The sequence below is a fragment of the Arvicanthis niloticus genome, chromosome 1, assembly GCF_011762505.2.
Source record: "Arvicanthis niloticus isolate mArvNil1 chromosome 1, mArvNil1.pat.X, whole genome shotgun sequence".
NCBI classification, from domain to species: Eukaryota; Metazoa; Chordata; class Mammalia; order Rodentia; family Muridae; genus Arvicanthis; species Arvicanthis niloticus.
The window spans coordinates 85,957,985-85,973,140 of NC_047658.1; the positions used below are offsets into that span (position 1 = coordinate 85,957,985).

General features: G+C 47.1%; 1 protein-coding gene across 3 annotated transcripts; it reads right to left on the reverse strand.

Annotated features, from left to right (window-relative positions):
• Positions 1–6,801: 6,801 nt before the first annotated feature.
• Positions 6,802–14,963, reverse strand: Coq7 (coenzyme Q7, hydroxylase). Of its 3 annotated transcripts, none has more exons than XM_034493152.2 (6): positions 14,800–14,963; positions 11,100–11,278; positions 10,117–10,231; positions 9,049–9,188; positions 7,533–7,601; positions 6,802–7,038 (listed from the first exon to the last, which is right to left on the reverse strand). In XM_034493152.2, exons 1-6 carry the CDS (start codon positions 14,870–14,872, stop codon positions 6,961–6,963), a joined length of 654 nt encoding a protein of 217 aa, XP_034349043.1. In that variant the 5' UTR covers positions 14,873–14,963; the 3' UTR covers positions 6,802–6,960. The 3 variants fall into 3 exon arrangements, with proteins under 3 accessions (XP_034349043.1, XP_034349066.1, XP_034349093.1); XM_034493175.2 differs by having other exon boundaries at positions 14,821–14,945; XM_034493202.2 differs by lacking the exon at positions 14,800–14,963 and adding an exon at positions 14,576–14,719.
• Between the last annotated feature and the right edge of the window lie 193 nt (positions 14,964–15,156).

Consider the following 15,156-nt stretch of genomic DNA (forward strand, 5'->3'; position numbering starts at 1 on the left):
GGCATCAGCCCTGGGTTCTGTCCAACTTTAAATCATATTTCCCTGAAAGGTCAGAGTGGTAAAGAAAGGGGAGACAGGGGACACTGTGGCCATGTGAGGACATCTGCGATGGACTAATGACGGGAGAGAGAGTCGGAACCTCTCTGACCTTGTTCTGGAAGCTCTCAGAAGCATCAAGCACCAGCCCTTCATTTTGAAGGGGAAGCTAAACACACAGCAGCTGACTGTAAAACCCGTCATGTGGCTGAGATATCTGACTCAAGAGTGTTGCTATGGGACGTGCCATAGCACCAACTATGCCAGAATCAGAAGACACTCTCGAAATCTCTGCCCGGCACTGGAGAAGTAGAGACCAGAGGACCCTTGGAGATATATGGCCCAGCAGTCCGGCTGAATCCATCAGCTCCAGGTTCACTGAGAGACCTGTCTCAAACAATAAGGCAGAGAGTGACTGAGAAAGCTAGCCAGCAGTGTCCTTTTGCCTCTCTCCATGCACTGACCCCCCACCCACAAACACAAACCACACAGCCTCTGGTAATTCCCTGGATTGAAACTTGCTTCTAAACACAGCATGGAACTGTATCATTTTATTTTTATTTCTATGTCAGAAAATCTATAAACTTTCAGTGGGTTTAACTATATTCACAAGCTGTACAACAGATACCACCAATTCTAGAACATTCTTATTATAGCCACCACCCCCATCTACTGGGAGTTTCTTTCCTCCCATGCACCACTCTAGCCCCAAGCAACCACCAATGTCTCCTCTGTCTCGGTGACTGGCCTGTTCTTGACATGTCATCCAAATGAGATCATAAGTGGCCTTTGGATCTGGCTTCTTTCACTAAACATGTGTTTGAAATGGTGGGAAAACATTACTAAGACATTGCCATTTTGACCAATTTTTAACAAACAGTTCAGGTTATTCATACCAGCCTCCCTCCCCAGGACTCTTCTTGTGCTGTACTGAACACCTGTAAGCAAACATGTTTTACAGTTCACTCATGTTACAGCAGGGACTAATCTTATTTCTTTCAATGGCTGAATAATATTCCATTTTCTGTAGAGACCATTCTTCATTCAATTCCTCATTTGATGGGCATTTGAGTTGTTAGGAATTACGCTGCCATGGACATTCGTGTACAAACATATATGAACATGTTTTCATTTCTGTTGACTTAACCTTAGGTATGCTAATTTGACTACATGACTGAAGAATTGCCAGACTGCTTCCTAAAGCAGCTGGACCACTATAGTGGCACCTGAAGGTTGCAGTTTCTCTGCATCCTCACTAAGACTTTGTTGCGGCCCGAGCTGCCCCACGCTTTAGGGCCAGAAATGTTGAGAACTGTACTACCCCACGTTTGGGGGCCAGAAATGTCTTGGACCGTTCTGTCAATGTTGGAATCCGCACTGCCAAAAGCCTTGGGGGCTAAACTGTTAGAGCCTACACTGCCCCAAGCTGCTCTGGTCTGTGGGTCAGGGTTCAGCAAGAGAGAAAGTGAGGATGGATGAGGAATGGAGACCAGACAGAGTGTGATTCAATCCCGTTTATTCTTCAGTCTCTCTTCTTCTCTCCAAGTCCCAAGTCTTGAGTTCCTAGTCCCTAGTTCCTAGTCCCTAGTGCCTCCAAGTTCCAAGTTCCTTCTTCCAAGTGCTAAGTGCCTAATGTCTAATTCCAAGCTCTTCCTCCAAGTGCCAAGACTCAAGTGCCTAATTCCTACTCCAAGTTGTGCTCTTTGAAGTGTCTGATTCTCTGTTCCTCTCTTCTGTCTGCCTCTTGCCTTTTATATGTCTCACTTCTAAGCCACGCCTTTAAGGCACGCCTTTAATCATGCCCTTTGGTCTTGTCTCTAAATCTGATCTCTAAGTCACGCCCTTAAGTCACACACCTCTAAGTCTCACACACCTGTTGGGCCTTGGATGAGGTAACTCCATTTAACCTGCCACTTTCAGGTGTCTCACACACAGGTAGAGGGCGTGATTAACAAGTCTCCACCTCCAGAGATTTAAATATTAATGAATTATCAAAAGGCCAGGGGCATAGCTAATTAGGTTATTCCCTCTCCTTTTCCCCTCCCTATAAGTCAGACTCCCCTGGCATTTGGCGGGCAAGCGCATACCATCTATACCCACTCAACACGCCATGAACAATAAAGCTTTGGAAAACCGGACTCCACGTGTAGCCTGGTCTTGCCGCCAGATTCCCAGCTTTTAGAATCCTGGAACCTTGTCGATGCAGCCGCTGGCCCGCCCACCGACAGCTGCATGAATGTGGGACCCTCCGCGGTGATGTGGGAAGCCCGCCGCCTCCGAGACCCCGCCGCCGGACTCCCCTCCCCTCCCCTCCCACCCCATCGAGATTTCTTCCCCACACACACCCAAGGGAAGATCCTGGGTATCTAAGCAAGATGTTATCAGAGTGTGCTCAGCTGTTGCAGGCTAATGTAATCAAGTCTCTTATCAGGGTATATGGCTCAAGATGGCTGCAAGGATGATATCCGCCTTCTGTCGGCTCCCCACAAGACTTCCTATCCGGTTGCCCTAAAGACCAATGATCATGAACATCCTTTCTTAGCTGGTCGCCCATAAAACTGTATCTCCTCTAAAGTAATGGCTATTCAAATCCTTTGCCTGTTTTTCAGTTGAGCTGTTTCTTTTTCTTAAGCTGTAGGTGCTCTTTGTGCATTCTTTTTGCGGGGAGGGGATTTGAAACAGGGTCTCCTACATAATCCAGCGTGTCCTGTAACTCACTCTGTAGACCAGGTTGGCCCTGAATGCAGAGACCCATCTGCCTCTGCCTCCTGAGTGCTAGGATTAAAGGCAGGTTTCACCCATGCCTGGTTTCTTTATGTATTATGGAGACAAGTGTCTTATCAGATAAACAATTTGCAGATACCTTTCATCCCTTATATTTTTTCCAGTGCCTTGATTGATGTGGCATAGGTTTTTAGTTTTGACAGAGTCTACTAACAGGTTTCATTGCTTGATTTATGTAGGTATGGTAGGCTTGCTTTAGGTTATGGTGTTTTATTGCAGTGATAGAAAACAATCTAAGATACATGTAGATTTGTAGTGTATTTTAAGTTAACCTTTATATATGCTGGTTTTGTTTTTGAGAAGTCTCACTATGTAGCCCTTAGCTGGCTGGCACTCACCATGTAGACCAGGCTCGCCTCAAACTCACAGAGATCCATCTGCCTCTGCCTCCTGAGTGTTGGGAGGCTCACACTGACTGAATGTGTACACCATTGCACCTGACTTCAAACTCACTCTTTTCATATGAAGGCAACCTAATTGGTACCTTTAAAACCACTAGCAAAAACACAGGCAAGAGACCTCTGTTGGTCCTTGGTGACATGAATCCCCACTGAATTTCTGCTAAGAGACACACAATGAGTCTCCACTGATCAGTTATTTGAAAGCAAACTTTACACAAGAGTTAACTCTTCACTCAGTGGGGATGTTCACTGAGCACCTATTGTGCAAAGACTCAAAGATCTAGATCTCACAGATCAAAATACTCATAAAGGTCACATCACACAGAGCGCGTCACCCAGGGCCAGGCAGGGGACGGGGCCGCTGGGCTTAATCTCATGAACTTGACTGATAAGCCCCAGTTAGTGAAGCTCTCCCTGGAAGTTGTCTATAAGAGCATTTCAGGAACATCAGGTCAGAAGGGTTAATCCTCTGATGGAGTCAAGGCACTGAGGATGTGGAAAAGTAGGAGGTGGGGCCTCAATGGAAGAAGTAGCCTGCTGGGGGCGTGTCTTTGGGGTATATCCCCCAATATGTCCCCTTCCTGTTTACTTCTCTTGGCTTCCTGTCCACGATGGAGAAACTTCCTTTCTCCACCACAGTACATGACCTGAGCAGCCGTGGACTAAAAACACTTCCCAAATCTTTACTTCTTCAATTTATTCTCGTAGAGATTTTGGTCCCAGAGACAGACACTGGACAACTACAGTGGGCTCCTTCAAGGGTGACGCTGGAGTTTGAACTTGAGTGGGGGTGGTGAGGGATTCGATGGCCACTGTCACAGGGGAAGGTATTCTAGGCCAGCGATACAGCCACTGAGAAGAACATCAGACAGGCCTGTGTGTGGCAATTGTAAGGAGCGCAAGGAGGCCAGTGGCTGGATCAGAATGAGGCAGGGATGTGCCAGGTCACCTAGAATCCTCTTCACCACTGTGGGCACTTTGTGTAGAAGCTGTGGGAGTGAGCCGAGCTGGCTTCCTGTTGCCAGGGTGAAGATGGATTGTGGGAGGACAAGACTATGAAGGAAGCTTCTGGACTCATCTAGTCAAGAGAGAGAAGTGACCCAGTGGGCTCAGCTGGAACACAGAAGGTGGAAGGCGGGTTTTCATGGATTGATACCACATCCTCAATAACTAAATGGAGGCCACATTAGCTATCATGGAGGCCACTATGGAAGCAGACTGGGGGAGACAGAGAGGCAAGGGGTTCAACTTGGGGCATTTTGTGAAAATGTTTCAACTTCCAAATAGAGGCACTGGATAGACAGCTGGAAATTGTGGCCAAGACAAACACCCACAACCATGGCACAAGGGGCAACAGGAGGGTGAGGGTGCACCTGGAGCTTATGCCATTAAGAGACCAGGGGTGGAAAGGGTGAGCCAGGAGAGCCTTCAGAGTGGTTTTCAGGTCTACTGTTTTCACAGTTTACTACTGCTTGGAAGCTTCACCCTTGGTATGTCATCCGCTTCCCTCCCTCCCACTTCCCTTCCTTTAAATGGGCATGTACTGTGTACCAGGACAACTGATCTTTCACAGGAGAGAAAGAATGGCCACTAATGAAACAGATACAGCAGCAACCTGAGCTCGCCTGGAGATCAGGTTGATTTATGTGTGTATGCTCTGGTTCTAGGTGTGAGGACATTCGGCCCCCTGGAGCTGGAGGTATGGATGGTTCTGAGCCTCCCAATGTGGGTGCAGGAACTGAACTGGGGTTCTCTGGAAGAGAAGCAAATGTTCTTAACTGCTGAGCCACCTCTCCAGCCCCTTGTTTTGTTGTCTTGATACAGCATCTCACTATGAACCCTACTTTGTCTCTAAATTGATAATCCTCCTGCCTCAGCCTCCTGAGTGCTGAATCCATTGAATGGCATGGAAGAAGTTGCAGCATAGAAACTATCTGGTGTCTACCATCCTGCAAAGCCAGAGCCACTGCAGCAAGCCCCAGCTCACCTCAGGCTCTGATGAGGAGGCACTGATGGGGGGGGGTGCTGATGAGGGGGCGCTGAGGGGTTGCTGATGAGGGGGTGCTGATGAGGGGGCGCTAGGCTGTGGGAACCACTGAGCAGTGCAGCTAGGTCAAAATTTTTGGTCTCCACATTTTTTTTTCCTTGCTGTATTGTTCAGATTGACCTCCCAATTCCTGCCTCAGCCTCCCTGGGTAGCTTCAGGGGATGTTCTGCTGTGAGAGGGGATCTGGTGATTTTTTTTATTGGTTTTGGTTTTTGTATTTGACAAGTTCTTGCTATGTAGCAGACTGGCCTGGAACACCGTGTATAGACCAGACTGGCCTCCAGCTCATGAACATCTGTCTCCCTCTGCTTCCCAAGGCTGGGATAACAGGCATGCACCACCACACTCTGCTTGATCCTGTTTGGGTTTGGTTTTTTTTAAATATATTTTGAAAATTTAAAATAATAAAATAGCTCACAGAAATGGTAAATTTTAGTCACTATGGCTTATTTAGAGGTAGCGGACCTTACAGAAATTATAAGTCAATTGTAAATAATGTACAGCTCTGTATGTTATTGCAGTTGTTTGCTGAGGCAGGTGTCATGTACACGGCCCTCAAACTTGATGTGTGCTGAGGACAACCCTGGACTCCTGCAGATCCCCTTGCCTCCACCTCCCACGTGCTAGGGTTACAGGCCTGGATCACCAAGCCCAACTTAAGTGTACTTTTTGATTGGGGTAATGCCATCCTGCCTTAGTCCATGAGGACTGCCATTAAAATACTGTAGGCTCAGGAGCTCAGGAACAGCAAGACTTTTTTGCAGTTCTGGAGGCTGTGAAGTCCAAGATCAGGGAGCCAACAGGTTGGTGTCTTGTGATGTCTGTGTCCCTATAGATAGCAGCTTTTGTGGCACAATATGGAATGGAGTCTCCCCCAGGCCTCATTTTTATAAGGGCACTAACCCCACTCCTGAGGACTGGGCCCCTTTATCTAGCCACTTCCCAGCCTCCTCTCCCTTCAAGCTGGGGTCAGGGATTCACTACCTCCGAATACCATTGGGTCCGGTGAGGGTTTTCAGGAGACACAGCTACCACCATGCTTTACCATGTCATGCTGAAGTCAGAACGCACAGCTCCTCCCTGGATAGACTTCCCAGTCTTGCTTAGCCCATCTTATACAGCCTAATGTTTTAAATGACCGTTTTTTTTTTTTTTTTTTTTTTTTTTAACCTGCAAACTCTATTTATATTCTTCATAAAGACTCCTGCAGGTGCTAGAGATGGTTAGGAGCGAGCACCTGCTGCTCTTGCAGGGGACCTGAGTTTGGTTCCCAGCTCACAATTGCCTGTAACTCCAGCTCCGGAGGATCCAACACTCCCTTCTGTCCTCCACAGACATCCAACATATGTACACACACAGAGAAATAAAAGTAAAATAAATCTTTAAAAAAAGAGTCCTGCTAACTAATGAATGGTTCATTCTTGATGTCTTAGACCCAAATTAACTACAAAACCAAAGGAAGACCAGCTACGTGCTCTGTAAGGTGAGCATAGTTAGTTACCTGCCAGCTTCACAGCACAAGAAACCAAGAAAACCAGTGCCAAAGAATTTTACTGACAAACAACACAACCCCCAATCACCACCTCTTGTATTAACAAAACGTACACAGTGATAATTGTACAGTTCCTCCTCCGCAAACATCACTCCTTAAGTTATGACCATCTTCTCTAGAAATGGTTCAATAGACATACTTTAAAACCTTTCTGATAAATATATGGCTGCACTGCATCCGGCCTGGATAACTCTCTTCAACAAGGCATACGCGGGAGCCTGTGGAGAACAAAAGGCTGTGATGTAGCTTGGTGATGGAGTGCTTATCTAACATCCTGAGCTTGGAAAATAAGCAAACGGGGCAAGAGGTATGTGCAGTGGTAGAGCGCTTGCCTAGCGAGGCCCTGGACTCAACACCATCACCTAAACAAACAGCAACAAAACCCCACGAGGTGCATCTGTTTTCAGATGTCAGACCTGGACTCACTGGTAGGGCAGGGTTTGGGCTCCTCTGGATAAGAGAGGATCTAGGAAATGACTTAATTTGAAACAAAAGCCATTCAGAATGCTAGAAGCATCTATGGCCGCTGAACCCTGGCTTGTTTCTGGGATAACAACAGAGCAGGACACAGGAGCACGGACAGAGGCTGAGCTTGTGTGCTTTCTGCCAAGTGCCTGCTTCCCTGCCTTCTGACCTTTACTTTCAAATGTCTCTTTCTGGGAACAGAAACCTTTGGCCCCTCAACCTTTAAAATGGTCCCTGGCCACCCTACCAGCTCCGCGTCGTGGTCCAGGCCTGTGTCGTGGTGCTCAAGCTCCTCATCTCGAAACTGCTTGATGACCTGGAACGAAAGAAATCACAAACCAAGGTAAGTCATCACTCCAGGTCACCCGCGGCTCACCCTGTTTCCAGGCCAGAGCTTCGTGTCCTAGCATACGGCTAAGGTTGGCATGCTTTTTCTATGAAGGCTAGAGTTCTTCACTCTGTCACCCCAGTGGGGCGAACAGCCTTGCAAGAGTAAACCATGGCTGTGGCTCTCATAAGACTTATTTATGAAACAAGCTTGGCCACCAGCTAGCGTCTGCCAGCTGCTGATTTAGGTTTTAAACAGTGAGAGTTATTGCCTATTTTAGTCACTGCTCTATTGCTGTGAAGAGACACCACGACCAAAGCAACTCTTATAATTAATTGGGGCTTTGCTTACAGTTTCAGAGGTTTAGTCCATTATCAGCCTAGCAGGGAGCATGGCAGCACTTTGGGGCTGGAGCAGTAGCTGACAGCTACATCCTGATCTGCAGACCGAGAGAGACTCTGGGTCTGGCATGAGTTTTTACAAACTTAAAGCCCATCCCCAATACACTTCCCACAAAAGGCTAATCCTAAGCCTCCTAGTTCTTCTCAAATAACGCCACTCACCAATCTAAGCATTCAAATATATGAAACCATGGGGGTCATGCTTATTCAAACCATCACATGACCAAGAACAGTAATGCACACTTAAAACCCCAGCCCTTGGAAGGCAGAGGCAGGAGGGCCAAGAGTCAAGACAAGCCTTTGTCTCAAAAGTAAAACAAACAGAATCTAAATAAATGAACCTCTGTTGGGGAGAGTGATGGAGAGATGGCCACGAGGCAGGAGGAGCCTCTGTAGCCACTAGTATAACACCAGCCTGGGCCAAATAGTTCCTTCTTTCCTATAGAAAATTACCTGAGGAAAATCATTCAACCTAAAAAGAGTTGATCATCGTTTTTTTAAATTTTAATTTTGGGACTATAAGTTAATTACAGCTTCCTTTCTCTCCCTCCGAACTTTCCCATATAGCCCTCTCTGTTCTCCTTAATGTTCATGGTCTCTTTTTTCACCAGTTGCTATTGCATGTGTATATGTATTTGTTTATATGTATTTAAATCTAGCCTGCTCTATCCATATAATGCCACCTGTATGTATGCTTTCAGGGCTGACCTTTTGGCACTGGACAAATGGTGTGCTCTTCTCTGGAGAAGGCCACCCCTCCCATCCCAGCTTTCTTGCCTTGCTTATGGTTCTTTGTGTAGGGGTGAGGCTTGTAGATTTTTCTCTGTCTAGTTAGGGTGTTAGCTGATGTCATCCTTGCTCACCTCATGCTGTTGAGTCATGGATGTGCAGAGGCCACACAGACCTGGACTGGGGACAGTTCTGAGCTGTATGACCTGTCTGTGTCTCACGTCCCAGCTGTCTAAGCCTGTCTCCTTAGTACCCATCGCCTGTCATTTGCCCTTTCTCTCCTCAAGCAGCACACAGTCAGTCACCTGCAGCAGCTCCTCGTACTTCTCAGGGTCCTCTTCCATCAGTGTGCGGATCTGGTTGTTGTAGTGATGAGCAATAGACTCTTCTACTGCCACGGTGCAGGCCATTGCTCCTTCCTTCCCCAGCAAAGCAGTTCCCGCCCCTGTAACCATCAGACAAAGTCAAGGCACACGCTGCTGCTCATCTGTGAGGTATCCTGATATCTGGGTTGGTAACTCTCTATGGGAGGGCTGTGTTGTGCTTCTCAGTGTGTCTAATGGCACTCAATATCCACCCTCTAGATGTCAGTAGTACCTGCTGATCATAACCATTGGACATTTAGATATTCTCATGAATCCCTTGAAACAGTCATCCCAAGTTGAGAAGCGGTGGGAGCTCGTATCAAATGCCAGACACAAAGCTCTTTTTGAATGGATTTTTGTTTCATTTGGTTGTTTTGTTTGAGACAAGGTCTCACTATGAAACCGAAGTTAACCTGGAACTTCCTGTGTAGCCTAGGCTGACTTGTATTCTCCTTCCTCCTGCCGCTGCTACGAATGTTGAGGTTGCAAGCTTGCACCACCATGTAGGCTCAATGAGGCTTGACCCTTGGCAGAGATCTGAGTGAGAGTGCTGTCTAGGTTCTCTGCTGTACTTCTCTCTCTCTCTCTCTCTCTCTCCCTCTGTGTGTGTGTGTGTGGTATATGTATGTTATGAAACTTGTTTTGTAGACCAGGCTGGTCTCAAACTCAGAGATCCACCTGCCTCTGGAGTGCTGGGGTTAAAGGTGGGCACCCCAACTCCCATACTCAGACTGCTCTCAGGCTAGGATCCTTAGGATACAGCATCCGGCTGTGGCTGCATGATCCTGGCTTCCCTCTGTGATTTATCATACCATCTATTTATAAGAGTGATGGCTCTATCTTAAAGTAATATAAGCAAAGGAAATTCAATCAACTTCATCAACTTCAATTTAACTTCAGGAAAACACATAGTAAATTTTAAAAGCTTGGTTGAGGACATGACAAGAGTTCCAGAGACATAAACAACCCATTACCAAGAGTCCAAGTGGCTGCTGGACAGACACATACCCAGGGCAAAGCCTGCTATATTCCACAAGGGCATCAAAACCGTAGGTCGGACCCTGAATGCAACCATCAACTCGTTGAACTTTTTCAAATGGTTTTTCTCTTGATCCCACATTTTCTGGGAGGAAAAACAGAAAAAGAACATTACAGGGACATGGCACAGCTGGGCACACAAGAGGTAATAAGGAATAAGGAGGAATTCTCAGCCTTTTCTGCAATGAAACATTAACATCTCAATGAGAGGCATTCTCCTGGCATGGGGGACTCTTCAAAGTAGAGATGTGCAGGGCCACAAGCAGATAAGCACCATCTTACACATGGGATGTGGGATCTGCAGGGAATCTAACGGGACACATGCTAAGCGACCGTGTGTCTGGTGCCAATGGCCCCCCACATTAGCTTGCTCATTCCCCAGCCAAACCCAGTGAGTCTCAGTGAGTTCCAGTGAGCTGGGGGTCACCAGGCTAGCTTGCACACAGGGAAATGAAAACCTAGAGGTCATGTGACCTCTTCAAGGTCACAGAAGTAGGTGAGAGAGCTGGAAAGGAAGCCTAGATCTTTGGGACTATTAACCCCTCTCTCTGGCACTCTGTGCTAGGACAAGCCTACGATAACCTCCTGGCACATGGAACATTCTTCTAATGGAGGGACTGTCAAGCTTTTTCTGCATCAACATTAACACCACAAATACACTCAATTTCCAGACCCAATTTCTTTCTCTCTTACTTTTCCCCTCCCTCCATTCTTTCTTTCTGACCTGGAACTTCCTCAAAGTCCCAGAGATCACCCTACCTCCAGCTCCCGAGTTTTACAGGCATGTGTCACACACCCAGCCATATTCAGTGTATATCTGTGCTTTTGGATACAGAACATATGCTTTGTTTCACAGCGCCTCCCTTTGGAGCACACAGCCAAAAGTGACTCCTGAGGGCTTCAGATACACTGCCAGAGCAATAGAGCAGGCTGAGACTTAGGGAAGAACCCACCTGAATGACAGGGCCAACACTGGTCCGGCCGAGCACGGCCATCTGCCCTGCATAGATGCGATTTGCTCCATATTCACCAGCGTGATCCACCCGAATTATTCGATCCACAGCTGCCCGGTTAATATTGTCTAAGGTCATTCCTGAACTGTAACACCTGATGATGAGGCCTCTCCCGTAAGCTGCAATGAAAATGCATGTGGAAGTCTTTCATTATCCACACAGGACATTGACATTCATGAAAACATAGTTATTTGTGTGCTGACGTGCATGGGCAGTCAGAGGACAACTTGCAGGAATCAGTTCTCACCGTCTTCCATGTGGGGCCCAGGGATGGAACTCAGGCCCTTATACTGGACAGCGAGCACCTTTACCCACTGAGCCATGTTGCTGGCCTGTTGCCTTTTTGCCAACAGAATGAAAGACATGTTAGAACAAGCCTGAGGGTTGAACATGTCCATTAGTGAGTTCTTTATCACCTGCAATGCTCAAACCCCAAAGACTTCACCTAAAGACTGGGGCTTCTGCCTTACTTAAACGTATGGCCATCTGGAAAGACTGAAACCTGTCCTCACCAGCAGCTGACATGACAGCTGCTTTGGGACAGGGAGGCTTCCCTCCCAGGCTGTAAAGCAAAAGCCCCTGGAGTGCACCCAAAGCCAGGATGCTCTCCCAAGTCTCCCTGGGAAACAGCCAGTGTTGATATTCTGAAAAAGCTCAGGGTACAAAGCCTGGTAACCCACGTTGGGACTTCAACATTCTTTTAATACACCAGTTCCATGGACAGGTAACTGAGATCGTGCCTGACAAGGTTTGACCTCAGACTAAACTCTTCTTCAAAATATAAATTCTTTTCAGGAAACCAAATGGCAAACACTTTCACTATACTTTCCAAGCCCCAGATTAGAGGATCTTAATGTTTTCCTCCTCCCTGAAGGGTCCTGTAGTAAGGTGTGTTCACCCCATATGAAACCAGAAACCCACAGGCCCACTGGTTAGTTGCTTTAGCTGCAGCCTGGGATGGTGTTTAAAGTGTTGCAGGCTCTTTGTTTGCTATGACTACCACTGGAAGACGCTTCTTTTCACCTAAGCAATTTCACCATCCAGAAATCAGGTGCAACAGTTCCCATCCATCTTTGGCTCTTCCATCAAGAAGGCTTAACCTGAGGTCTTTGGACACAAGGTCACGGGCATGCTTGGGGAATCTGGTGCGAACATATGCCGTAGTTAGGAGCATGCACTTTGCTACCAAGTAGCATTTTAAAAGCTCTATCTATTTATTATGGTGCTGGAGACCAAGCCTGGCCCTGAGCTACAGTCCTGGGACAAACAGCACACTGTGTGCAAATGAACATGGATGCTGCAGGACTAGGACTAGCTTTGGTCTACTGCGCATGACATGCTCAGCCTCACCCAGCTCATTGACTCTAACTGAACAGAGTCCAGAAAGCACACACAGCACCTCAGCTCTCCTGCCGAGTGGAAGACACCAACCATTCTGAACTGTCTTCAGACAGTGGGGCTCTATGGTCTGAGGCCCATATTTTATGGGACAGCGATGGGACACAATCAGGGACCTGCTGCACTTCTGTGTCCAAGTTCAAAGCCCTGTGCTTCTAGCCAGCTTGTCTCCTTGCAGAAAGTAGGGTCTGGAGGCAGACTTGATGAGCCAGTTGTACTTCTCAACATAATCTTGTTTGCTTGTGCTCTGACTTTAGCAAAGAAAATTGAAGGCAACCCAGTACCTTTTTTTTTTTTTTTTTTTTAAAGTATATTAAGGAATAACAAAGAGCAGAGCAGGTGAGCCGAGCTCACACAGCTCGCTTTCGAGGTGGGATAAACACGGTTCTTTGTAACTGGGAACACACTGGAATGTTCCCTAAAACCCACCCTCTGCACTCAATGACTGTCTGTCCTTTTATCTAAGAAATCAGTATGGGTATTTCTTAATTCCTGAATGAGGAGCCAGGCAGTGGTGGCACACGCCTTTGATCCCAGCACTTGGGAGGCAGAGGCAGGTGGATTTCTGAGTTTGAGGCCAACCTGGTCTACAGAGTGAGTTCCAGGACAGCCAGGGCTACACAGAGAAACTCTGTCTCGAAAAACCAAAAGATTCCCGCATGAGGAGGCAGAGCTCTGTGAGTTTGAGGATATCCTGGTGAACACAGCAAATACCAGGTCAGCCAGTGCTAGAGTGTGGTGCTGTCTCGAAATCAAACTAAAAGCTACCCAGTAGCAAGGCTATTTTCATTTTTTTTTTTAAGGAGACACGTGCTTAAGATTTTTTTTAATTATCATGAAGTTAAGTGAAACAAAGGAAGCCAAGTTACTGCATATATGAAAACAAACGGTTCTTATTGTTACCTGTTCACTGGGTTAGCAAGGGGCCTTAAAATTCACATCCCCGAGACCTGACTGCCTTGTTACACACTTTAAAATAAAACTGAAGCCCAGAGCTAGAAGCTCTCAAGTGTGCTGTTCCAACCATGGTACCTGGAAGATTTTAAGTGGCTTACGGACACATAAATAACATACTAAGAGGCTCTTAAGAAACTCTCTTCTGATCCATTTATCATCAAGGAAAACATCTCTATAGCTGGCAAGTCTTGAATGATATCCAAACACTTGCCAAGCAATCTTCTTCTGCAGAAAGAAAAATAACCTTGGAATCAAACCTTGGTAGGCACAACCAACAGTATCTAATGAAGTTTCATATCTTGTTCTCATGGTACTGGTGGTGGTGGTGGTGGTGGTGGTAGTGGTGGTTGTGGTGGTGAGTGTGTGTGGGTGTGATTATTCATCCATTTTGGGGCAGGCAGTACTGGCTTATTATTTACCATAAGTATGTAGTTTCCATGAAATTACTTAAGTCGTAGTTATACAAAAACACATCTCAAACCTGCAAAAGGTATTGCCTTCAGGCAAAACAGAAATCTAACGCTTTTAGATTTATTTAGTTGTGAGAAAACGACTATGATTTTCTGAGGCAGCTCAAATGATACATGATTCAGATCTGAATCCAGACCTACCTCTCTCCATTCCATGTTCAAAGCTTACCATATTTTGCAATGCAAACAGTCCCATGAGAGCCTTAATAAAAACAGAGACTCCAGGGCTGGAAAGAGGGCTCAACAGTTGAGAATGTGTCCTGCACTTGCAGAGGACTTGAATTGGGTTCCCAGCACTAATATACAGGGACTCACAAATTGCCTGTTAATTCTAGTTCCAGATTCAATCACCAATTCTAGCCTCTCTGGCATTTAATTATTGTGCAGGTACGCAAGCGGGCCCACACCCGCACCCACACACTCATGCACCCATTTTTGTAAAAATCTAAAACATATCAATCCCGTAGATAATGAGCGGAACCCGAAAATCTGCATCTATAACAGATTGATGCTGTCGTCGGAAGGCTACTTTGCTTGAGAAAGCCCCGAGTGGAGACTGGAGAGGCACTGCAGGACACTCAAGTTCCACACCTGCACTGACGTCACGGCACAGGCTGGTAATCACTTGGTCCCCCGCAGGGCATCCTGCAGAAGTTCACCCGTTCCTGTCAATCAACTTGACGCACTACAAACTCCACCCCCATGTCGCACGCTTGTGACGTTAGACGTCTTCACCGTGACATCCGTGACCTCTACTGTAAATAGTCACCGACGAGGAACCCCACGCCGAACCGCGACCCCGAACGGGCCGGTACCTGAGAAGGGCCTACACACACCAGTGCGCAGGCGTCCCACGGAAGCAGCCGCTATCGCTCCCGCGGCGCTCATCGCTGGTGACAATGCAACGACGGTCCAAACGCCCCGCCAATCGTGCTCTCGACTCAGGGTGATGACACATATATATACCGCGGACCGAGAGCCAGCGGAACCTCCCCTAGGCCCTGGATTACACCCGATTGGTTGGAAATGACCGATGCACGTACTCTATTGGGTGTGCTCCCTGTCGCTCATTGGGACTTCGTGAAGGCGCCTGGTCCGGTCTAAGAGTTGATGCAGTTGCCCTAGAGAGGCAGTTTACCTGGGCTTCCTACTGTCCTGGGAAAACAAACCGC

What these genes read in the sequence shown, in the direction of transcription:
- Coq7 (XM_034493152.2), bottom strand. Translation starts at nt 14,872, where the DNA reads ATGAGCGCCGCGGGAGCGATAGCGGCTGCTTCCGTGGGACGCCTGCGC. An exon ending in TGTGTGTAGGCCCTTCTCAG is followed by an intron (nt 11,279 to 14,799) that starts GTACCGGCCCGT and finishes TTTTCATTGCAG; the next exon opens with CTTACGGGAGAGGCCTCATC. An exon ending in TATAGCAGGCTTTGCCCTGG is followed by an intron (nt 9,189 to 10,116) that starts GTATGTGTCTGT and finishes TGATGGTTACAG; the next exon opens with GGGCGGGAACTGCTTTGCTG.